The sequence below is a fragment of the Boleophthalmus pectinirostris genome, unplaced genomic scaffold (assembly GCF_026225935.1).
Source record: "Boleophthalmus pectinirostris isolate CB_2022bp ecotype Guang Dong unplaced genomic scaffold, ASM2622593v1 HiC_scaffold_22, whole genome shotgun sequence".
NCBI lineage: Eukaryota > Metazoa > Chordata > Actinopteri > Gobiiformes > Gobiidae > Boleophthalmus > Boleophthalmus pectinirostris.
This window is the reverse complement of record NW_026571190.1, coordinates 15,353,037-15,380,085: the sequence shown is the minus strand read 5'-3', so window position 1 is coordinate 15,380,085 and position 27,049 is coordinate 15,353,037. Positions and strand designations below refer to the sequence as shown.

The 27,049-nt window shown below is 37.9% G+C and overlaps 1 protein-coding gene across 1 annotated transcript in view; it reads left to right on the top strand.

The window, feature by feature from the left end:
• Positions 1–17,531: 17,531 nt before the first annotated feature.
• Positions 17,532–27,049, top strand: part of sorcs3a (sortilin related VPS10 domain containing receptor 3a) — a 379,316-nt gene continuing 369,798 nt past the window's right edge. Inside the window, exon 1 of the mRNA XM_020926320.2 lies at positions 17,532–18,086. Within this exon, the coding sequence (XP_020781979.1) occupies positions 17,532–18,086 (555 nt within the window). The remainder of the gene's footprint in view (positions 18,087–27,049) is intronic.

The following is a 27,049-nucleotide window of genomic DNA, read 5'->3' as shown; positions in this document are numbered from 1 at the left end:
CGGGTCATAACAATGCAGTTTAAAAACACAGTGGAGCACTTCCTGTATTACCACATGACGTCACAAGGTGGAACAGGATGTTTTCTGTCTGAATATACAGGGTTTGTGTGTTAAACATTTGTGAATGAAATAAAAAAAAAACAAACAGTATCTATTTATGCTTTTGATGAGGAAACAATATTATAACACAAATCAGAAAATAGTGTAATATGGGCCTTTAAAAGCCACAATAAAGTACACTAGCTTTCTTTATACTCCTATGTGTAGCCCTGTGAATTTTGTTCTTTTATCTGGGCTGGCTCTCGCTGAAAGTGATCAGGAAAAGGCAAAACTTTCACACGAATGTTTGAAGCTGGCTGGGCGTATCATCACAACAGCGGAACAAGCCGAGAAATCCAACTTTTGTTAAAATCAGTTGAGAGAGAAGCACAAACATCCTTTCCTGTCCACAGACGCACAAAGCACTTCCCTCTGCTTGTTTTTGTTTTGTTTGTTCCATATTTGGGCAAAATTGTACGTTAGCCGCCATCACCATTTGTTTTGTTTCATTTGGGCACTTCACCTTTGGCTTCTGCCCAAACCACAGGACTGCTCTGTGATTAGTCTGAACCACTGGTGGCCCGCGCCCATTCGGAACAGTGGGAGCTCAGCCAGAACAAATAGCATGAGAATTAATTTTGCTGGACAGATTAAAAGTCCTATATTACACAAAATTGACTCTTGTGAGCTTTTAGCCATGTTAGAATGTTATTACCTCATCAAGAGCATACCTGGAGTTGGGTTTTATTTCATTCACGCATGTTTGAATAATTGGTTTATTCATCTCATTTCCAGTGCTCAAAATGCTTTGTTCCGTTTTGTGATGTCATGAAGTGGTAATTTTTAAATTAACAGCTACTTTTTACTTTTTGTTGCGTAGAGATTTGTAATTCCAGGGCTGAAATTATGTAAATGATTCTAGTGAAGTGTATGGAGTTTAAAATCACAGTGGAGCACTTCCTATATAACCATAACAAGGTGGTAGTTTTCAGTTTGAGAAGAAGAAGAACACAGAATAAATATGCTGGGTTTGTGTGTTAAATACCATATTTTCTGGACTATAAGTAACACTTTTTTTCATGGTTTGGGTGGTCCTGTGACTTATATATTAAAATGTCCACTCTGACAGCAGTGAGAGGGCGCTCTAGGCTTATGTGCCAGTATCTGCTGCTCCTATTACTCCAGTACCACTGTCACTTCACCCTCTACTGTGCATGTCTCCTGCAGAAAGAGCCTCTGTCCTAATGCGAGTAGTGGAAATATGCAGCAGAAAGCGGTAATCGAGCAGCAGAAAGAAAATTTGGAGTGAGTGAGAAACTTGTGAGGAACTGGTGAAAGGCCGAGATGGAGAACACAGATTCACAGGAACTGGGAGGGTGTGGCAAGCAATTGTCATGGAAGTCATTGGATTGATCGACAAAGCCTGGACTTTAGTGAGAACTGAAACCATCCTGTCGGGATTCAGAAAGGCCGGAATAATTCTAACTGAAACTGATACTGAGTCTGACGACAGCTTCACAGAAGAGGAAGCGGCATTCCGTTTATCTCCAGAGATCGCCAGTTTCCTCAGGAGTGACACTGAGAATGAAGAATTCAATGAATTTAGTGATTTGGAGTGAGATCAAGAGGTTGATAAACTTGTTCTGTTATGCTGTTTATGTTGTAGTTATCTGAATAACTGCTCATATGTTGCATTAACATACCAGACGCCTATTCAGCCTGTTGTTTTCTATTCTATTGTTATTACCATAACTTACCTTTCAAGATGAAATTTCGGTTCCTGGTCTCTGATTTGATCATGTAAATTTCCCCCAAAAAGTGCAACTTATAGTCTGGTGCGACTTATAGTCCGAAAAATGCATTAATGAGTGAATAAAACAAAACACAACTCCAGGTATGTTTTATATTTTAACATTATAACATACATAGGAAAGTAGTGTAATATGGGTCTTTTAAATAAATATATATAGTATATTTTTGTAACCACTTTGTATCAGTCTTGCTGTTGCTATTGATTACTACCATTGCTTCTTCGAGCAAGACTCTTTTTTGTGTCATATTGAATAAACTGATCAATAAGAACATTTTGAGATATTAACTAAACCAACTTGAGTGATTTATGTAATTAAATGAAAAACAAACTTGCTTTGTACTCTATGACACACTAAACCAAGGGGTTTGGGCCCTGACCATGATTTCCTCTACACCCATAAATCCTCATTGAAACGATACAAGCCAGGGTCGCCAGCACTGACCTCCAGCTATTACACAGCAGCTGTTGAAATGACGTCCCCCCTCATTAAGTTTCCCATCAGCCCCGGCGCTGATAGTTCTGCTCAGAGCCGCTCACCACATTAAATAAGTAACAACCTGTAGCTGATCTCAATCAATTGGAAAACATTACGTTTGTATTCTGTGCTCTTTGTGTTCAGCTTGGTGGGCACACACTGTGAAATGAAAAACTAAATCATGTTTTATCCAGGCAGATGGGAAGGGCTTCATTGGGTGTGCTTTAACTTGTTCTTAAAATCATATTACCACAAATACACTGTGGGCCTTTTGACCATATCATGATTTTTTTTTTTTTTTTTTTTTTTTTGCATGTTTCAGCTTTAAGCATATCTGGTGGCTTGTCTTTCAGAGGGATGCAGCACTCTTGAAATTGCACAGATATTCAGCATGAACAGAACCATCCAACATTTGTTGCAAATAGTCAACAGTGTTGCAAGAAACATGTTGAGCAGCAAATTAACTGCAAGAGATTTGAAAAGAATCAAACATAAAGCTACCAGGAACCCATTATCATTCAGCACTGTCATATTCCAGAAGTGCAGCCTACCTGGAGTGTCCAGAAGTACAAGATGTTCAGAGACATGGCCAAGGTAAGGAAGACTGAAATCTGACCACCACTGAAGAAATGTAAGCTGAAATGTTTATTTGTAAATTTTGAGTTGTTTACTATTCTGACAGATTAAAATAAATAAAAGTGACAATGGAAATTGTTAATTTTTCATTTCGTTGCATAATAATTCTATGGTAGAGTCATCGTTCTGTAGGTTCCATATTAAAGGTGCACTGTGGTGTCACATTCGGGTGTCGCCATGGATGTGTTATTTCTTTGACTAGAATGTTCAAAATAAATAAATAAATAAATAAGTAAGTAAATAAAAGGTCAGATCTGTGGACAGAAGAACACACTCACAGTAAGTGGATGTTTGTTTTTCTAAGTATTTTTGAGTAGTACAAAGACATATTTTAATAAATGCAAGAGAGGTTTAGGATCATACTATGGAACATTCTAGACAAAGCAAAAAATATCTCCATGAAAACAAGTGGCAAAGTTACATAATGCTTTTTTGTAGCACTGACTGGCATTGACATAAATATAAATTTGATGAGTAAGTCCTAATGAAAAGTAGAGTTTTGATTTTAGAAATTTTACAAACCTCAAATAACATTTAAACTTAAAGCAATTTGTCAAAGTAAAAAGTCATCACATGTGCAAGAATCTTATATGTTTTTGTGTAATTTTTAAGTACCATGTATAAATTCATATAGTAAAAATATCTGTTTTGTGTTAGGAGCTTATAGGACAGAGATTGTACACAAGAGTGGTTGGTATTCCTCCTTCGCATCACCGTGGTCCATGGGGAGTTCACCTCTCTATCCCATGATACCCCTGGGTCTCCATGGAACATCTCCTCATTCACACCAGTGTAAATAATTCAATACAAATGTGAATGTGAGCATGGCTGGTCAGTAGTTCAGCTATAGAGACAACATAACATAAGGGAAACATAAGTACAAATCTAATTTTTATTATTATTATTATTTTTATTTTCCATTTAGAGAGGCTGGTGGCTCTCCCGGTTTTTGATCCGACATTGCTCCACGGACAGCGCCCACACACTCACTCAAGTATTCATTCAAGCTCTTCGGACTCAGCTCTCACCTAAGACAGTGACTCGGGTGGGTGTGCAGGTTGCATATATATCAAAATGCTGATGGTTCAAATCCTTTGCCATACTAATGTTGTGTCCTCGGGCAAGACACACTTCGCTAGTATGAAGTGTGGCAGCCCAGTTCCTCTGTCATTTTTCAGAGGGACCGCATGCCGAAATTCCACACGTGAAATCAGAAATCATTGTAGCTCAAAAACTGTATTGATCTTGGGTATAGATAAGCAAAATATTCACACATATATAGTGACAATATGATATGTTGTTTTATACTGTGTTACACGCATAAATACAGCTCAGATTCATTTCAAACCTAATTTTGGCAACAATAAAAACACTAAATAAAGCAGATGTGTGGATCTCACCTGCTGATTCTGTTGATAAGTGGTTGCTTGGTAACAGCCATCAAATAAAGCACAGGATACTGAAGTGTGATGATCAGATATCAGAGTTATTAGTCTCTGTGTGGAGCTGGACTGACAGCTTTAATCATTTTGGGCTGTATGAAGAACATTAGCTGTGTTCATAATATCCTATCATATCCTGTAAAATCTTTTGGACCAACAGTGGCAGAGTGAGTTGACTATTTATCCACTAACCAGAAGGTACTGTAGATGGTGGAAGATACATTTGAGCAGATACAGTGCCTGTGTTCTTCCCTAACTGGTTTAATTATTTTTCTTTTCATGTCAAGCAACTAACTTATTAATCAGGTTAGAAATAATCATTTGTTAAAAGTGTGAAGATCACTTTGTAACTTTTAATCTGAGTCCTCATTAAAATGCAACATCAATGCCCTCTGTACTCTCTGATGTTTCTAATTTACTTCTTCAGTGTGATTTGAGGAACCAGAAATTTTTAACTTGTACCACCTGTAGATTAGACATTTTTATTTTATGTTCTTAGAATCATTTAGTTGTTTCTTCATCTTTATCAGGCAATAAAAGTACCTGGACAATGGCAACTTCCACAATGAATTTAGATTAAGGAACTTTCCAACTCTCCCACACCAGGTACACTTCTCCAATGCTCACAGGAACATGATCCCTGAGTTTAAAGGTCCTATATTCTGCAAAATAGACCTTTGTGAGCTTGAAGCCATGTTATAATGTTGTTACCACATCAAAAACATCTGGAGTGGTGTTTTGCTTCATTCACACATGTTTGAGTAATCCTGGTTTATTAGTCTGTCTACATCTTTAAATATCGTGATGTCATGAAGCGGTAGTTTTCAAGTTAACAGTTACCTCTTACCTTTTGTTTAGTAGAGATTGGCGAGTCCAGAACTGAAATTAGTTTAAAAACACAGTGGAGCACTTCCTGTATTGCCACATGACATCACAAGGTGAAGCAGAGTATACATGATTTGTGTGTTCAACATGTGCAAATGAAACAAAACACAACTCCAGGTATGTTTTTAGTGAGGAAACAACATTGTAACATAGATCAAGATAAAGCAAAAGCATAGCAAAATAAAAGTGTCTTGCCCAGTGATATTAAAAGCAATATTCACATGTGGGAGCTAAAATCAGCCAGTGGATTTCACAGCTCTACCTACGATGTTATGCCACAAGCTTGACTTTCTTAATAAAAGTCTCTAGTTTTGAGATGCTGTGACCCATCCATCTCACACCAATCCCTCATCCAGCTCACTGAGTGTGTTTACATGTGTTTGAGTATCCTGGTTATGACAGTATTCTGGATATGCTCTCGGAGAAAACAGGTTTACAGGTTGAGGAATCAGAGTATCTTGGATAGACTGTAACTATTGTAACTATAGCACAGATATGTCAAGGAGCTATACATGTAGCAATTTTGCTAACTTAAGGCAAGATAGACGTTCAAATAAAAGGAGTTATGAACTGTGGAAAAGTACGGCAGGTCTCACAGATTCACTTTAGTTCAAGAACAAGACAGACAGCCACAGAAGTTGGCCTGGTGTTAAAAGGTGACTGTATTAAACAGCAGATAGTTTTGTTTTGTTTATAAGTATAGAGGCAACAGTAACTCAGTTGGTAAAGTGTTTCTCCACTGATCTGAAGGTTGACAGTTTGGATCCCTCTCTCGACATAAAAAAATAAAATAAAACATCATTGGCAGAGTAGTCAGATCCACTGGCCCACACATTGTAGGCACAATTCCACATCCCACAGATTAATGCTGTCATTGTGTCCTTGGGCAAGACACTTAACCAACCTAACCCCCAGTGTCTGCGTACACTGGTGTATGAGTGTGTGTATGAATGTGTGAGTGGTTCCTTGTTGTAAAGCACTTTGAGTGTCTTGAAGGTGGAAAAGCACTAGTGCCAGTGCATTTACTATTTACCTGTATTATTACTTTACAAGTAATGCTTACTTTAAAAGTTGTTGCTTAAAAGAGTTGTTTGGGGAAAGTTGCTGCTCCTACTGTATTTGTTACTTTAGTCCCCACATGCTCAGTACAGCAACAGTGTTGAGAAATCAGACATGCCACAGTAACTATCAAAAATACTCCTGTGAGAACGTTTTGTTTCTCATAACCAAGGTACTGCCTTATCAAGCATACTGAAACCAGGATACTGCATTTTCATACACACTCAAAAAACCCAATCATAACCGGGATACTCTTGTGCACGTATACACACTCACTGAAATCCTTACACTTCCTTACACTAATAGTGTTTATAATGGAATGCCTATTTGGTTCAGCTCATGCTTGTTCTATCAATAAAACAACAGCCGTTAGAAAAAGGCTATTGTATTTCACTTAACTCACCACCACTGTCCTCCTGTCCTCTAAGCGTTTTACCCACAGAACTTAATAACTCCCCAAGCAACTTAACTAATTATATTTGTACAGAGCTGAATGAACCCAAATCCCCTACAGCGGCGCGTGTCAGTCGGGGTACCACTATCAGAAAAGGTCAATTACAGAGGCGTGTCCAAGGACGCGCTCTTTCTCTATCACAGACCTTTGATTTGGATGTGAACTGAACCCACCAGAGCAGGGCCCTCTTCATCCTCCACTCGCCTCCTTTATTTACTCATCTGCTGTAAAACAATGAGGTGCTGGTAAAGACAGGTTGCTAACATGGGCTCACAGTTGGGTGGCCTTAGGGTTAGTCTTCTCATGTTGTGATCCATTTATTTATGCATTTTTTATGCTGATCAAATGTTGGATAAGGGCCATCTCATTTTGTTTATTTGTTTAAAGGTAATGATAACAACAACAACTACAACAACTACAGCAACTACAACTACAACAACAACAACAACTATAACATCAACTACTTCTGTTGAATTATTCATGTCGATTTATTATGATTATGAGTGTAATAATAATAATAATAATAATAATAATAATATAATAAGATTATTATTGATTATTATTATTATATTTATTTATTTATTTATTAAGATACTCTGTTTAAAATATATGATAATTTAACATAAAATATTTAAAGAGTGACATGGTAGCTCAAAAGAAAGGTGGGCATGTAAATCTAACTAATGTGTTCCAAAAAATACATATATTTTTAGTATCATGAAAAGTTCTGGAAATGTTCTGTGTTATAAGAAAAACAAGGAAATCCATATGAGTCAGATTTTGACACAAAATGTGGCTTTTATGATATTTTTGACAAGAAAACCAAAACTCAATATAATACAGTATAAATAAGATCTAATTGACTCCCTAATCTGTCTTGAATTACATCCACATACACAGATGCACGTTTAATCTCTTGGACAATTGTATTCCCACGCTTCTATGCGACAACTGCTACTTCAGAACTCTGCATAATTGGATTGTGGAGACAGCATTTTACGAGTGTATCTGATGTCACTGTCTTTGAGTTTGTCTGAGCTTCTGGATGTCTGTAAACAGTTGTCTTTTATCTCTCTGAAAAATAAATAGTTTTTCTTTTTTTTTTTCTTTTATGATGAGACAAAGGCTACCCTCTCTTAAAACAAATGCTCCATTGTCTGCTGCTGGAAATGTGCTTGATTTGCTTTGTGTCAATACGCTGATATAACGTAATGAGGCAGACAGTGAAGCAGTGATGACAAAATACGACTATATTTTGTAGCCTGGCAGAGATCGCAAATAAATGACTTGTGAGCTTTAAGTCATGTTAGAATGTTACCTCATGAAAAACATACCTGGAGTTGTGTTTTGTTTCATTCACACATGTTTGAGTAACGCTGTTTTATAGTCTGTCTACATCTCCAAAGCTCCAAATCCTCTGTTTCCTTGTGGTGTCATGAAGTTAACAGCTACACTTTACCTTTTATTCACTAGAAAATGGCAATTCCAGGGCTGAAATGATACAAATGATTCTAGTGAAGATGTTTGGAGTTTAAAAACACAGTGGAGCACTTCCTGTATTACCACATGAGATCGCAAGGTGGAACAGAGTTGTTGTTTTTTTTTTTTCCATTTGAGAGAAGTACTGAGCCTGAATATGCCGAGTTTGTGTGTAAAGCATGTGTGAATGAAACAAAACACAACTCCATGTATGTTTGTGATGAGGAAACAAGATTATAACATATAGTAGATCAGAAAATAGCACATATTTAAATGGGCCCTTTAAATATAGAGATTATACCAGTGTTGTCATTCCTGACACCCAAGACCATTGCCTGCTTTCTGAAGTTATGAAATTAATACTATCGAAATGTCATGTAAATTGCCTTTGATGTAACCAGGGAAATTCAGCAAAAAGACAAACTCTGTGGCAACGATTGAAGGAGTTGTTTTGAATGTATTGTGCTTTTTCTTCCAAAAACAACAGTTAGTCAAAAAAAGGCTCCGCACCCGCCTGTTAACCCGTGATTTTATCAAAGTTAAACCCGCACCCGCCCGGACCCATTAGCATTCCACCCGTTACCCGCGCTTGTCCATGATAAATCACACACAAATCAAAAGCTTTCTAACTGAAGCGTTTATCAGAATAAGAATTGAAAAGTTATGACTTCAAGAATTACAATCACGAAATTAAACAGTTACACTTTCTTCAGTACGAATATGAATTCACAGATGTGACTTGACTGTCATCACTTCACAGACATTATTTACTGAGCATAAGAAACACTGATCGAGATGCGGGACTTTAGCGCCACACATACCACGGACTGAACCAGAACTAACCCAGGACTATCCCAGGACTGATTCCCGGGCAGTACCAGGATTAAACCAGAACTGAACCAGGACTCACTGTTGGGACAGGTCCGGAGCACTTTGTGGACACCTGCTCCACGGGCTTGGGGTTCTCTCTCTTTCTTAAGTCCGGGATTAGTTCTGCTTTAGTCCTGCTTTAGTCCTGGTTTAGTTCTGATTTAGTCCTGACCTGCCCGTGTGTAATCACTACATCCTGCATACCCGCCCGTAAAATTACAGAAAGTTAAAACCTGCTCATTTCAGCAACTATTTGCACGTACCCTCACATACCCAATGGGTACAGGCAGGATTGTATATATTTAAAAAACAACAACTAAAAAACTCAGTAGAGAAAAAACAATTCCAGGGCTAAAAGTGATTCTACTGAATGTGTATGGAGTTTAAAAACACTGTGGAGCACTTCTTGTATTACCACATGACATCAACGTGGAACAGTGTTTTCTGTTTGAGAGAACTCTTCATATTTAAGATTTGTGTATTAAATGTGTGAATGAAACACAACTTCTGGTATTTTTATTGAGGAAACAACATTATAACGGATAAGAAAATTGTGTAATATAGGCCCTTTAATGGATTTTTGGTGATCATATTTCATGAAAAAGAGATTTTTAATCTCAATGAGACTTTTTCCTGGTTAAATAAAGGTTAAATAAAATAAATAAAATAAATAGTGCATGTGAACACAACACAAACAAATCGTTTGGGTTATCTGATTATTTTTGTTTTTTAACTTTTCACTTTGTACCACCATGTAAATGTACCCACTGTTAGGTATAATTCATTTAGAACAAAGCCAAACTTCTCTCACCCCAGTTTGGTAAAAGGTCATATTTTTATATAGCGCTTTTCCACCTTCAAGGCACTCGAAGCCCTTTACATCAAGGAAGCACTCACCTATTCACAGACATTCATATACCAGTGTACCCAGTGTGACAAGATGGGTTAAGTGTCTTGCCAAAGGTCACAATGACAGTATTCACCTGTGAGAGCTGGAGTCATGTCTGACTACTCAATCAATTATGTTTGAGAGCTTCTACTGCCTCACCTCTTCAGATTTGACACATATTAGTCATGTTTGTTTTAACACAGATGGGCCAAGTGTTTTTCTGATTGGTTAATTCATCTGTCAATCACACTTTCAGAGTCCAAGATCACAGCTTATTACAGGTTATATAATTAGAGCCATGGCACAGCATCCTTATAGCATGACATGCATCAAAGAAACTATTACTATGAAGTGGACATTGCTGGCTCAAAACTAAACCAAAAATCAATTCTGAAAAGGAGTAGTTTAACTGAACTTGCAGCACGGACCTCCTCGGGCTCAGGCAGATGTTTAAATCTTTAGTTTTCGAGCGAGTCCAATAGAGGCATCTGAGAGATCTGGGAGAGTGAACAGGGATATTAGAGAATAACGATGAGAAACGTAACTTTAGGCAATAAGGGAAGAAAATGGTGTAGTCGGTGAGGTGATGCCAGCTGGCTGTAGTTTTAAAAAAGTAGGCAGTTTCGTAGATGAAATTGTAATATTGATTGGCTTGTATTATAACGGTGTTTTTGAAGTTTGCATCTAAAGGGAGGCCTGCTGCCAAAACACAGCTATAATAAGGGAAGTACAATGTCTCACAAGTTGCTATATATTGTCAACAGCTTTGAGCCACTGTTTTCGTGTTTACTGTCAGTGTTACAACCTGGCTGTTTGGGAAGCTCTTTGAAAGGGATACCTATAAGAGTTAGTGCTCAGTAAAAGCACTTTATATGATTATAATATTGGTTGTGGTGACAAGCTCACCTAAATCTGATTGATATTTGATTTCTCATGCCTCCCCATCAGGGAGACCATGGTCAGAAACAATTTAGATTATTTTGCTGTTAAAAAAGATTAAAATTTAATTATAAGACCAAAAATCTGATAATAATCAAATTTTGAGTGTGCACCACAGCCAGTGATGTAACTTTGTGAGGTACAAGTTTTAAGTGGAAAGTTGGTTTGATTCGCACTTTGCATGTGCCCATGAGCTATCAGTGGCTATAATGAATTAAGAACGATTGACATAACCTTTTAATATTGTTTTCTTGTAGCTGTTGGGAGAAAATACTCTGAAATAGACAAAGCTTGTCAACTGTAGTTAGTGGTTACAAATTTACATGTACTTTTTTGTGTGCCCAATAAACCCAACCAATAAACCATGATTATTGCTTCTGGCTTTCATCAAGGACATTGTGGGGTAGAACCTTGACTAGCCTCTCTCTTCAGTTCCAAGTGGAGCCAATGTTTTGATAGTCTTTCACTTTTGTTTTTACTGGAAACACTTCTGTTTGTGAGGTTATAGTTAGTTTTTGTTAGTGGCACATGATGGCGCTAATGAAACTTTTTGGATGTAAACCACTGCTAAACTCCATAGAAGAAGAAGGAACCAATGTTTGAATTAGTTTGTTCGCACTGGGGAGAAATAAAAAGACGGACTTCTTGGCAATCACGTGCAAAAACCTCAAAGAGGACCTGGTAAATAAAACTATCTGACCCTCCAGAAACCTGCAGAGTAGATAGTAAGCACAACATTATTTGTGTAGTTACTTACAGTTTGTAAAACTATATTACAAAAATAACTTTGTCCACAATGTGCCTTCTGTTACAGTTCAGGTTTATGTGGGTAATGTAAAAATTAAAAGTAGCCTATAGCAAATTGTATTGGTAATTCTTAAGATTAAGTAATTAATAAGAGTACTTTCTTTCTAATAACTACAAGAATGTATGTTTAAAGGTCCTATTTTACTCAAAACTGTCTTGTGTGAGCTTTAAGCCATGTTAATCTTGTTTCCTCATCAAAAACATACCTGCAGTTGTTTCATTCACACATGTTTGAGTAATACTTTATTATTAGTCTGTCTACATCCCCAAAGATCAAAATACTCCACCTTGTGATGTCATGAAGAGGTTCATTTCAAGTTAACAGCTCCTTTTACCTTTAGTTCAGTAGAGATGGGAAATTCCAGGGCTGAAATGATTCTAGTGAATGTGTATGGGGTTTACTACCACATGACATCACAAGGTGGGACAGGGTATTTTCTGTTTGAGAAAAGAACACAGCCTAAAATGGCATCATATGGACCCTTTAATGTTTTTAATTACATGCATACTTACACCTATTTTTTTTATCTCTATTTTTAGGTTTTCCATCTGCTCATCAAAGAACTAACATGAACAAAACCGATAAAAGGAAAGGAAGTTCTGTTCGTTGGTGTAAAATCTGGCTTGTGAAGACTTCCTGTAGAAAGTTCATCCTCTTCAAGGCACTGCAAAAGAAAACCTGACTGGCAGACACACACTCTTACTGCGATCCTGTCCACCACCCAAAAGGTACTCTCCACACAGTTACACGTCAAATGTCCACTGCCCAAAAACTACTCTCCACAAAGTTATATGTCAAATGCATTTACTGGTTTTGTGAAAGAAAACTTGCTTCATTAAATGCATTGTATTTTGTCATTCCATTGACATTTGACCTGGCATGAACTGGGGGATGACAAGGAAGTTATGTAACATTCAGTGGTGGAATGTAACAAAGTAAAAGTATTAAAGTACTGTGATGTGCTGTACTTAACTTTAAAGTGGATACTTTCACTTCTTTATTTGAGAGCAGGTATTTGCACTTTCTACTCCACTCCATTTTTGAACAGAACTGAAAAGTAAAAGTCATTTTTCTTATAGTTTGAGACATTCTGAAAAGGCTGAAGGTTTATCTCTGAAAAAAAAAAAACCAAAAAAACCCCAACTGTTGATTCGGTTGTTTCAACAAAATTCAAATCACTATATTTGAAGTTCTATTAGATCTCAAAATCGGTTCAAAATACTTTTTACTACTCTTATAAATACTATTTAAGTACATTTTTTAACTTGTACTTTAATACTTTTACTTGTGATCCATTTACTTTAACTTGAGTAAATTTTATTTTTTATTTTTTGCTCTGGTATCTGTAGTTTTAATTAAGCAACAAAATAAATTTTACTTAAGCAACAAAATCAAGAACAACAAAATTCTACCAGTACTCGTAACACTGAGTGATTGCAGTGTCGTGACCGGGGAAAGACGTGGCGGAAATACGTGCCGGCAAAAGGCAAAAGTGAGGACCGGGGTGTGACGACTGTAGTTCTGCGAGGATTCATGTGGTTCAGAGGGACGTAGTCAAGGCGGGGGGCAATTGTTGTCAAGGCAGCCGCTCTAACTATAAAGCGCAGCGGGAAACACTGGATTGACAGACAAATCCATCTAGAGTTATAGTAAGATAAACAGCATTATCCCAGGATATTCGATTTTCAAAGCACCAAAACATCTCTAGATAGACGAACACACAGACAGAATAGCAGAACAAACTGTTGATTGGTAAGTGATTGGTGTTCAAGACATTTTTTATTTTGATAGATGAAAAAAAGAGAATTTCAAGTGTTTGGATTTTTCACAGACCTCAAACCGTCTTTTCCTCTCTCCCTCCAGATTCCCATTTATACTGACGTGTGAAATCTGTCAAGATATTTTAGTCTTCAAAGGGGCACTTTCTTGAGATTAGGCTATGTCAAAGGGCCCAGACTTGAAAAACCAGCGACTGCGATAAAATTAACTTCAAGCATTTTTACAGAGACTCCTTCTTAAAGACATATTAACTGACACTTCTTATATATTCCATCATTACAACTTCAGACAATGACTCATTCTCAGCTATTAGCCGTCACTTAGGAGCACTGATAGTCACTGTGCATATGATAAAGTAATATAGTTGCATTATATATATATTTTTGCGACTACTAAGCAACATTTTGAAGAGTGCTCCTATGGGAAGGTCAAAAGATCACATACTAGCAGGGCCAGTTTGAAATGATACGGTATAATGTCTTTAGCTTTGCACACAGCAGGCCATAACTTCCACTGTTTCTTTGTAATAATAAATATATATCAACTGGATGGTGATTTGAAAATTCCATCGGGATTATTGGAATAATTTTCACTCCATTGGCAGGCAAACAGGACTGATAAATGATGGTGTCACAAGTAATGACAAGTTTCATCCAGTTGAATTAAAATCTTTCTCAAATATTTTAGTTTTCCCTTTCCTTTATGTTCCAGTGTGTTGGCCTGTTTTAAAGTGCGCATGGTTTTCATATTTTGTTTTGTTGTTTTCATTTTTACTTGGTTCAGTGGGAAGTGCCTGTGGTAAATAGTTATCATAATTTTGTATCATTTAAGTGGCTGTTGGTGGACAAAAACAAGTAGAAAAAGTTAAAATAGTGATAATAGAGAATAATGCTTAGGCCATCAATACCAAAATTTACATTCAAAATGATTTTATTTATTTATTTATTTTTTGTGACAGTTTAAACCTTCACATTAGGTCATATCTGCTTCTCATGTCCAACAAGTACAATAATAAATGCCACCACAAACACACACACAAATTAGCATCATCTCAAATATAATTGTTTTAACGTTGTTTTAGTGAGATGAGTCTAACCTGTCATATGTCCTTTAAGAATTGACCACAGTGTTTGGTGGTGAAAATGCAGTGGTCTGGTTGCTGAAATGATGTATTGCTCAGTGACTTCCCACCATTTTGCCTTTGACTTTTGCTGGGCCAAAGCCATCTGAGCACAGTCCCTCCATCAGGTCAGGAGCAGGTCAACAGAAGAGTAATTGTCCCTTAAAGGAGGTCAAACACTGATGCAGTGTGTGCCAGAAGTAAAGCAAAGCTTTTGGGATTCACAATACTGCTTTAAAAAATAGGACTATCAGGTTAGTAGCTCTGTATTATTTTATAACTACACTCTAGCAGTAAAGATGCAACATGTAACTTTTCTAGTGAAGGTAGTCTATGTCCATGAAGATCCTATTGCTTTGCCTAGAATGAATATCCTTTGAGACAAGGTGCAGCCACCAGGTAAGGTTACAGGTCAGATCTGTGGAGCTACATGCCTGCTGACAATATGAAGGCATGTTTATCATGGACATTTGTGAAACAGAATCCATCATTAAATGCTTCATAGATAACTGTCTCTAGTAAAACACAAAAATTGTAGGCAAATGGCAGACCCCCACCAGAAGATAACCTTTAATAAAGCAACAGATGATTGAGACTTATAACTACTTAATTAAAGGAGTAGAGTTTTAGTTTATTTAATTAATACTTCATGCTTTTTAAGGCTAATTAATATGCAGTTAATATAGAGTGTTGCAATATCGTAAGGTACTGTTTTTGATGTCGCAGTGTATGTTGGTTTGTCTATTTCAAAAACATATTGTTGAATATGACCAGCCATTATTTGTTTGTTCCTCAATTTCAATTTTATTTCAATATTTCTCTACAAATGAAAAAAAAAAAAAAAAAAAAAACAACAAAAAAACAACTACATCATAAAACTGACCCACAATCCAGAGTTACAGTGTAAAAACAAACAAAAAAAAAAGATAAAAGAAAAAGAAACAGAAAATTCATTCTTTTTTCACCTAATCTTTTATCCAAAAACTCTTTTTAGATGAGACGATTAATTAAAATTCATAGCTTGTCTCTTGAGTGTTCCCTGATGGGCAATTTGTGGGCTGTAAAAGTGATAGACAAGGACACAACAAGCCTGATTCCTAATGAATAACTGTTTGGGTACATACTCCAAAACACCCACTCCCATCAGCCCCCTCTCTCTCTGTCTCTTGTCTTCTTTCTTTCCTTCTCTTTGTCTTTCTCTTTTACTCTGTTTCTTTCAATCATTTCACGTCATCTTTATTACTTTCCCTGTCTTTTCCCTCTTTTTGTTTATTTTTTTCTTTCTTTCTGTCCCTCCTCTGTCCTCTCTCTCTGCCACTCTCTTTCTTTTCCCCTCCCTCCCTCTCTCTCCGTGAGGGCTCTGCGTTCAGTGAGGGAGGGGCTGGTACATGTGATGGACGTGTGTTTGTATTGTATGGTTTTGCACATTTTATTTTATTTTTTTAGGTGACAAGTGACTTACCATAAATATATCGTTAAAAGTCTTTCTCTCTCCCTCTCTCTTTTTCTCTCTCATTTTCTTTCTATCACCCACTTTCTCCCTTTCTGTCTCTGCCAGTTTCTCCCTCTCCCTTTCTATCTACTTCTCGTCTCTCTTTGTCTTTACCTCAATCTTTCTCTGCCTCTTTTTCGTCCTTCATCTATCTCATTCTCTCCGTATCTCATCTTTTTACCCTCTTTCTGTCTCTCTTGCTCTCTGTTCGTCTTTACCTCAGCCTCTTTCGCTCTCTCTCTTGTTCTCTGTCTCAATCTCCCTCACCAGGCTCTTGCATACACTTTCATAGCATATCTCCATCTGATCGCTCCTTGATGTGCGTGGGCCCCTCCCCTCCTCCGTATGCCTCTGGGCCCAACCTCCCCTCTCCCCCAGGACCTGTGCAACTCGCTGCCAATTCCCCCCAATCCGTCAGTGAGCGTCGTGCTCCTGCCCCAGGGACCGTGCGCTGGGGCTTGTTTTTCGTACGGAGACCAGGTTCATGCTCAGAAAATCGGCGTCACGTTAAGTTCAAGTTTTTTTTTGTTTTTTTTACATGAACTATCAGCAGTATTTACAGAAAATGTTATGGTGGGATATTGGCATGTTAGAATTTAAATCAATACATTGTTTGTAAATCGCTCTAGGGAATTCAGAGGGGGAAAAAAAATCGTCATTTAAACTTGATTGCTGGTAGGCATGAGTGAACCGTTGTGACTCATATCAATATTTATACTTCATAAATAATTGTGCAGTGTACTGTATATTTTTATTTCAGGTCACTAACAGGGAAGGTCTGTTTTTTTTTTTTTTTATAACTCAGAAAATGTGATTATTGTGCCTTAAATATATATAGTATTTTATAGTTAAATGCTTAATATGTAACATTAAAAAAGTAATTTTAACATTTTTTTCAATACAACCAAAGCCCCGAACATTTATGATGAATTTGAATTTGACACAATTAGTGATTTCTGATAATGGACATTGAAATGAAGCGGGACATACCAAGGTGTTTTAGATCGCTCCAACAGAGTGTGAATGGGCTGATGGCGGTTCTCATGAAAAGACTCAGCACCACGGACAGCGCTCTCCTCTCTCTCTTACTTAGTGCGTGTTGCCTATCTCTCCCCTCTCAGACTCTCCTCTTCCGGGCGCACATTCGGCAGCTGGCTGAGACACAGCTCCTCCTCCAGTTTGGTGGCTTTCCCGACCAAACATCCTTTGGACGTGAACTGTTTCGCTGAGGAGATCTCTTTTCTTGTTCTTTGCTTTTGAACAACTAAATCTTCTGGCGGACGACAAAAAGGCGACACTTTCTTCCGTGTTCTCACCCTGGCATCGACCTGAGCTGCCTCTTGTTCCTGACCATGGAGACTTGGGCTGACTCGTGCCCAGGCGTGCGCTTCTTTCTGGGTGTGTGGCTGGTCTTCGCCGCTCTGTGCCCGCGCGGTGCTGAGGCGGACATCACATGTGCGTCTTGCCCAACACCTATTCAACTTCGCGTGGAGGAATTACGACTGGATGCGCGCTTTGCCGAGCCCACTGAGGATCCGTGGATGCTGAGACAAATACAAGTGGAGTTTCAAGACCAAGAAGACGCAACACAGTTTCCTAACGTGAATGGAATAAAAGAGAAAAGTGAATATATGAACGTAAGTCCGAAGAAGGGTTTACGGAGAGAGAAAAGAAGCGAGTTTGCAGACTTGTCGTGGAGTGGGGGACTGGATTTTGGTGCGCCCGAGGATCGTGGTGCGTTGTTGGATGGACAAAAACAAAGCAGGTCCGACCTAAGATGGAACAGAGATGAGGGAAAAGGGAATAACCGTCAAGATGAGCCCAAACTGTCCAGCAGCACTTTCGCTTTGACCGGGGACTCTGCGCACAACCACGCTGTCGTTTACTGGTCCGGACAAAACAGCAGCGTGAGTAACTTCCCGTCACACAACGTGGCATTTCTTATGGCATTTTTATCCGATTGAAAGCTGGTTTGGAGAATTTCTGTACATGTACGATAGTGTTTGTGCGCGCTGGCGCGCAGTGCTCCATGAGCGCCACAATGCGTTTTACCATGGAAACTTTCCCTGTGCCATTACGCACGAGACTGCCACCGCTGACCTCCCCTCTTCCCGTCTCTACATTATCTGTCTACATTGATTGATTTTCTCTTATTTATAGCTGCTCTGTGGTAAAAATAAATCTGATTTATTTGAACCAATTGTAGATTATGCTTATGCATGATTCATCAATCCTTTCCTCTGATGCGCTGGCGGTTTTTCATCCAAATTAATTGATTGGGGAGAGAGGGACTCATAAATTATTACCTAGCTCGAGCCACTGCCCGCTCCTTAAAGTATGTGGATTCTGGGTGTCTCTTGGTGATTCTTCATGCTCAATCAGGTTTGGGGGGGGGTCAATAGATAAACACCTGGCCAGAATTGGAATCCATTACAAGGGAGGCTATTCATATTCTGGACGTTAAGACCACGTTTGCATTTTAAAATCAGGGACATCATTTTCAGAGTTGAGCTCTTTGCATTTCACACTGACATGCACTACCACATTCCAAAAGGGGCGTTTAATGGTTTTATGGGGCATACTCCCATCTGCAACGTACAGTCTTAACACTCCACAAGAATCCTGTTATTTGAACCTCTCAACTTAAAATAAAAGAATACTTTCTTTAAAAGTGCCAGTAAAAAAAACAAAACAAAAAAAAAACTGTTAAAAAGCATATTACTTTTTCTCAAAGTGGTTTAAATTACTGCCCTCTTACTCACTGAGTCTCGCAGAGAAATAATACAAACAGTTTTACGATCATGCCAGCTAACAGACAGCCTGTGGCTTCCTTTGTCTTTTTTGTGCATTCACCGGCTTAATTTGTCGTTGTGGCAGTTGCTTTTGCTTTATCCCGTTTGGGGAAAAACGGAAAATAATTCAAATTTCCAGTCTTCACGCCGCATGAACTTGTTTTTTAACCCGCAGTGAAGACTCTGGTGGATGGGAAGCTTTGTCTAGCTCTATGTGTGCGGAGGGAAAGAGAGAGGGCGAGGAGGTTATAGTAATGTGCCACTGCCTTTCAGCTCCGAATCTTTAATAAATATCCGAAACCACAGCGAGGCCATTATTTAAAAGTGCTGTTTTTGTTGTTGAGAGAAAACAGGACAAATGGGGTCTTGCCTGAAGAGAATCCTCCGGAGACGTGTTACTTTGTCTTCATTGAACTGTTGGCGCTGGCTGTGCTGATGAATGGAGTGGTGGGCTTGTGAGATTGAGCCTGGAGCCCTCACACTGGTGGTTAAGGTGGAGTGAGAAGAAGTGGGCGACCATTAGGAAGACGAATGGGCCGATGGATGAGCAGGTCCTCCCAGACACCTCAGTCTTAGGTTGTCACACGCCATGGCAGTCTACTCCAGTGTTACACATTATGAGCTATGTGCCGTATTACACCGGGTCATTTCCTCACAAGGTGTTTTTTGGGGGGACTGTGATTGCAGAAAACTGAAGATTTTTGAACTCTGGAACACTACATATTTTTATATTTTAGCAGTCTCGGGTCTACGCTACTGATTTCAATCCATTGATTTTGAAAAACTAAGACCATAGCGACTGACAAATTAAAACAACAATAATATTCTATTTTCTGATCTACAGTATATTAAAATGTCAAACATTTCACAAAATCACAAACATTCCTGGATGTCATGTGATAATACAGGAAGTGCTTCACTGTGTTTTTAAACTCCAAACACCTACACCATTGTTTGGCAATTCAAGGGCTGAAATGATTCAATCTCTACTGAACTAAAAGGCAGCTGTTAACTTGAAAAGTACCACTTCATGACGTCACAGAGTGGGTCAGAGCATTTTGAGCTTTTGAGATGTAGACAGACTGATAATAAAGGCTTACTCAAACATGTGTGAATGAAATAAAACACAACTTTTGATATGTTTTTGGTGAAGCAACAACATTCTAACCTGAATAAAAGCTCACAGGTGCCAATTTTTCACTGAAGATATTTGAATGGGTAAAAAGTTCTCAAAATGCTGTCTGTAACAGGAAGTTGAAACCCATCAGTTGACAGTAAATGCATGCAAATGTTTGGGCAATATTGGTTGACAAGACAACAATAATACAAGGGTCCTTATTCAACATCCCATGAGGCCATGATGTCATTGTGGTATGTTTATGGAGTTGTTAAGTGGTGGTGTCACTTTTAGGTTCAACTGGAACTTCCCAGCTGATTTCTAGCTTTGTTTTTATGTATTTATTTATTTTTGCCACAATGCTGCCTGCCTTGGTCCCGAAAGAGTCATCACAGTTGGAAATGTACTCGACTGTATTGACCTGTTGATCGAGTTCTTTGTGTTGGCTTTTATTTCAATTGAGAATTTGGGAAAAAGGTTCACAGCTAAAATCTGAAATAAAGTAGGTTTATTTGTGTAAAATGTTCAACGTTCATGAGCACCAACAAGTCAAAAATACTTTGTAGTCTGGATAAAACTTATTTGGTGGAGCTGCCAATCTCACAGTAAATAATACATATAGACAGAACTTCCAAAATAAGGTGAATGACTGCATGTGGCATTCCAAAAAGACATTGATCTCTCTTTAAAGTGATGGACATTTTTGTGATGGATGTAAAGGGATGGATATGTTTTATTTTCTGTGCAGATTTGGTGGGATTTCAACTTCTCAACTGACAATAATTTACAATTTAGTTAGTTTTTCTCTGGGAGTTTTTTGCATACCTCAATAACAGGCTCAGGGAGTGATTTGTTCCTTTTTGGGTACGCAGGTTGGTATGTTTTCTTGTTTTATTTGAGAAAGTCAACACTAATTAGGGAATGGAGGTGAAGTACAGGAATGCTTGTTTTTCTTTTTGGCATTTGCTATGGTTATCTACTTTGTTTTTTGTCACTGAGGTACCATTAAATCCAAGTAAGATAAAACAAAAACATTTCCACAAAATATCACTTAAGTAATTTTTGTCTACATTTGTTGGTACGACACTTTAAAGGGTCCACATTACGCTATTTTTCTGATCTATGTTTTAATGGTGTTTACTTCATTCACACATGTTTAACACACAAATCCTTTATATTTAGGCCGAGTTCTTCTCTCAAATGGGCAACACTCTGTTCCACCTTGTGACGTCATAAGGCAGTACAGAAAGTGTCCCACTGTGTTTTTACACCTTCACTAGAATCATTTCAATGATTTCAGCCCTGCAATTGTTAATATCTACTGAACTACAGCTAAACTGTAGCTGTTAAGTTGAAAAATACCACTACATGACGTCACAAGGTGGGTCAGAGCATTTTAAGCTTTGGAGGTGTACACAGACTAATAATAGAGGATTACTCAAACACATGTAAATGAAACAAAACACAACTCTGAGTATGTTTTTGAGGAGGTGATTTAAAGCTCACAAGAACCTTTTTTGGGTAATACAGGACCTTTAAATTGTGACAAGACATCAGACTCCTAGTTAATTTCTCTGATATTGTATGCACATCTGGTATCTTTCAAACAACATTTCCCAGCATGCTGTAACTACTACTCCGGAACATAATCAACTCACTTTTCCTCTTTGCTTCTTGATTTGACAGAGCAGCCCACATTCACACTTACCCCCAACATGAAGAATTAAAATCTGCTAATTGATAACCATCCAACTGTGCTTCTTGGCTCCACTTGAGAAGAATCTTGGCTGTGTGTGTGCGTTCTTTTGGCTTGACTGGCTTCACAGCGTTGTACCATAAATCCTGCAGTAGTAGTGGGGCCTTTCCTCTATCTGATTCAGCCCAGATTGGTGGTCTGTGTCTGCAGCGTGACTAGCTTCGGGGAGAAGTTGGCGATGTGTTGTCTCCGGGGAATGCTGTGTCCTATGAGGCGTGTACACAAGACCACTGCACTCAGTACCTGTCCAACTACTGGCCTTTTCACTGCTGGCTGCCTGTCTGTCTCTGCGTGTTTGCTTTGCATGCCTGGAGCTCTTGCAGGTCATGATTTAGGGATGAATGAATAAATAGTCATACAGTTTCTGAATATGACAACTGGTGGATCTATCGGCGTAGACATACGACACCAAATGGATTGTTGTGAGCTCTAAGCCATGTTATAATGCTGTTGCCTCCTCGAAAATATACCTGAAGTTGTGTTTTGTTTCATTCACACATGTTTGAGCAATGCTTGATCATTAGACTGTCTACATCTCCAAAGCTGAATGCTCTGTTCCATATTGTGACGTCATGAAGTGGTAGTTTTCAAGTTAACATCTACCTTTTACCTTTAGTTCATTAGAGACAGCTGAAATCATCCAACTTTTAAGTCAGTGGTTGGATGTAAGCCTGCAGGATAATTACTACATCAATTTATAGTTCAATATAGAAAAGATGGAACCATATTTTTTGGAGGTCAATATTTATCGTGTGCAAATTTTCTTTGCACTACTGGGAATCTTTTAGTCATTTTCTTGGCTATATAATAAGATTTAAGACCTAAAGGTTTGAATTAATCTCTTCTATGACTCATTATAGTTGCAAACTAAGTACCGAAGTGTTTCATTCTGCTGTTTATTTATTGCAGCTCATGATTTTGGGTTATTGTGCTAATAAATTACTTCCAGTATTATTATCGTGACAGGTCTAGTTGGACAATCCACTAACTGATCTACTCTTCAGGTAGTTTTGACTGCACTTTTATTTACTTAATATATACATACGCACACACACATACATACACAATAAAAAATAAATCAAATTAATTTCAGGACTGAAGATTTGTATTCTTACCACTGCATTGCATGATTTTCAAAGTGCAAAAGGAAGATGTATGCTATGTTAGGCCTGTCGCAATAAATACTGTATCAACTTATCAATATATGATAAACAGAACAGTAATTTTTGGTGGTTTGTGTTTATTGTGGGTACTTTTTTGTTGTAATAATGGGACATATTTTGTGTGATTTTTTTTTTTTTTTTTTTTTCTGCAGTAAGAGCAGATTTGAGCTGGAGATGGTTGAATTATGAACTAAAATGACAAAAAAGTAATTACTGTATTTAAGTGTTGGATTCTACTATGTACTGAAACAGCTTGACAATTTTTAACACCATGTACAGTTAGAATATTTTTCCATTTGGTTTAAAAATTATCATTTATTATTCATATTTTTACTGCACTTTTTTATCGTGAGGCCTAGGCTTTTTTCACAATTCTCACAAACCCTTTGACACAGTGTTCACATGCAAGCGTTTTTGGGTTAGTGCATGGGTTTAGAATGGCTTTATTCACACAGCAAAATGAAACTGGGGTAGACTGTGTTACTTTTCTATAGAGATGGAGAAAAAAAAAAAAATATATAGTTCACCTTTTCATTTCCGCTGTACCCTTGACCGTACATATGAAAAGTAGTAAAGGGTTGAGGTTGCTGAGATGTGTCACTGGTAATATACATGACTATGATTTCAATGCAGGGTTTGTGAAGAAAAGTGACAAGTTCTTTCCTGGAGTATATTTGGAGCCGTGCAACCTTCCACCACCTCGGCACCCGGGAGCATAATGGCATTGTGAGTGACAGCTTGAATTCAAAATGGAGGGCCTCAGTGGTGCATCTCTTGTGATCTTGACAGATTCCTTCCTTGCGCGTGAAACCTTGAGACTTCTTCCCAACAGCATAATCACGCCACACACGTTTGTTAAAGGGCCCATGACAAGTTGCGCTTTCTGCTCAGTTGCACATTTTCAACCATTTATATTTCATAGGTTTTGCGCGTCACTGTAAGAAACGATAGCTTCGTTGGGCTTCTTCCAGTGGAAACAGTCAAACTTTATTAGACATTAAACATGTACGGATTGGCATGTCTAAGGGCGCTTTCATGTTTAGAGGAGTTCTGTAGTGGCAGTCAGTCCGATCTGGCATGTCATCAGAAGAGCAGGCTGGAGGCCCTTTAAACTCCCACGCCCCCTGGAGGCTGAGAGGACCTCCTGCAGGCACACTGAACAGGGTTTCAAGTCGTAAATGTCACATAGGAAAAAAATAAACTAAAACATTTGTTGTTCATGTTCAGTTATGCTTGAAGCTACATGGCACTCACTGTACGCGTATCCTTTTTTCTATGAATTTTGTGTTATATTACTGAAAGTAGTCACTGATTAAGAAATGCAAAACAAAGTACATGCAGTGGTGAAACATATCAAAGTAAAAGTAGTAAAGTACTGTACTTTTAGGTATCTGTACTTAAGTATATTGAATACTTTTACTTCACTACATTTGAGAGTACACATTTGTAATTTGAGCAAACAAAAATACACAAATAAAAACAGCTAAGAAAAAAAAAAGAAAAATACTGATTCAGGTATTTCTGTTCAGCACAAATTTACCATTTTACCATAAGCAGTTCCTAGATGTAAACCCTTTTTATAAAGGCCATGAATGTATAAAAACCCTACATGAACATGAAGTTTATTTATATCATTTATATAGAAGTGCAGATAATTACTTCCCTGAATCGGCTCGGAGCTGTATGATCTTTGGCTATGGTCTGCATCAGTGAAAGAACATGATGCTGCTACCTTACAAATACATTATATATAAAGAGAGACATTCCATCAAATAGCCTCTTTCAGTATGTCTGTGTGAAAAATAAATCTGTATAGATAATAATATGACATTATGATTGAAGACCTTGCGAGGAGGCCTTTAATCAGAAAGGCCTTCTCTTAATTACAGTTAGTCCAAACATGTTTATTACTACACTATGTTCTCTTTCACTGAGCACCACTTCATTTTAATACACTCTTCAAAAAATCCCCATCCCACTGGTCTTTAAAGGCACCACATGTTCACAACAAGGACGCAGCCTTGGGGTAAAATTACATTATAAAGTTGTTTCGTTCGTCTCTCTGCCCTGGTGGCCCTCTGCTGTGAAGGACTGGAGAAAAAGCTACAGGAATTCATAAATAATAAACCCTTATCTTCATCCTCTCCTCCTCCTCTTCCTCCTCCTCTACCTCCTCTAATTAGCCTGTACAAATCTGCCTCTCTTGCCTGGTTTTCCCGCTGTGGAGGTTTGATGTTGTGGCAGCAAGCCATGTGCCACAAAACATGAATGAGAGTCGGAGAACCAAAGTCCTGCCAAAAAGAGACGCTGTGCTCAAGCTGCTGTGCTTTTAATGGCGCGGTACACAGCATAGTGCTAATAATTTATTATACTGTAGCTTATTAAGAAATTTGGATTATAGAGGTCTACGCACTTTTTTAATTTCATGTATTTCCTGGAGAATTGGTACAGGAACATAGATCTACGGTATTTCATATTTGAATGTCTCCCCTTCCTTAGAGTAACTTCTAGTACTCCTCATTGTGTACTTGTCATGTATTTTGGTTGTCAGATGTCTCTATGTGAGTTATATGTTTACATATCTTTTGGGGGCATCACATTGACTTCAGTTTATTTCCTGGAAACTGATCCTAACCCAGCCTTAACTAATGGCTTAACCTAAACCCTACCTTGACCTATATATGATAATTCAAAGTTGTTTAGTATTTACACAGGGACCTGATTAGATTGCTTTCACACAGATTTCCTCTTGAGAGTACATGTACTGACTATAAAGTACTGTATTTTTTTCAATATTGGTTTCCATGGAAGAATTGCAAGAAGTCAAACAAATATGAAATGTTACAGTGAAATGCATATATAATATAATGTATTAGTACAATATACACAAACAGGTGATTTTGTATTTCGGTTTGAGAATTTAAAAAGTCAAATTTAAACTTAATCACCAAATGATCACAGAAAAGCAGGACACACCATTGTAATTTTGGAAGATTTGAAAGATAAATTTGAGTTCATATTGTTTGAATAGAACAGACCCATGAGAGTCTGTTGCGCTACCTTCAGTCCTGCGATGGTTATCTCCGTCAGCAGAATTTAAAAGCATTTTATCACTACTGCTAAAGGTCATGGAAAGCACTTACAGATGGTGCATAAAACCCCACTTTGCACTTGTCTCTGAATTGCCACCACATAATGAAACACCCATTGAAGAAAACTACCCAATTAGAACACACTACTACAGCACTGGTCATGTAATAAAAGTGTTAATTTTTAAAGAATATTTCCTTGTCATTCAAGCCAATTTGTGGAGCTTTTGACAAAGGGGTGAGCAGCTAATTTTTCACCGCCAAGCTTGAGGACTCTGCTAAATCATTAAAGCTGCACTATGTAACTTTCCTGGTAGAGGGTCAGCAACCTGCTTGTATCCATCTAGATGTTACAGGTCAGCTCGTGCAATGTTTTTCACAATATTTTTATCAACAAAAAGGCCTGTAATTGAATAAAAACAAGATAGATAAGACAAATAAGATAATGCCATACTGCAGAACATCTCTATGGAGACAAGAAGGTTGACCTCGAACAGAAAAGTTACTTAATGTACCTTTGGATGGATGTTATGGGCAAAATGTTATAATATTGTGTTCTAATATTGTTGCAAAATCCAGGTCGTCCAGTTCCAATACTGTAACTTTAAGTATTTAGCAATATCAAGCGATACCAGTGCATGACAAAACATTGTTTCTCAAAATTTCTTAACTGGAAAACAGCTTTGGTCAAACATAAAAGGTCAAACATTATAAAGCTTTCTGGGCCATCTAAAATCAATAAATAGTCTTACAACAAATTACATGCTCAACCAGGATATCAGCTGAATTAATATTTGGAAGCCGATATCCAATCCAGCACAATTTTCAGTATCAGTGCCCAGTATCGGATTGGTGCATCTCTACTCACAGGCTTTCGTAACACAACAAAATTTGGTACATGGCAAAGCTGATGTGTTTTCACGGAAAAATGAAGCCCAATACGTTAATATCCA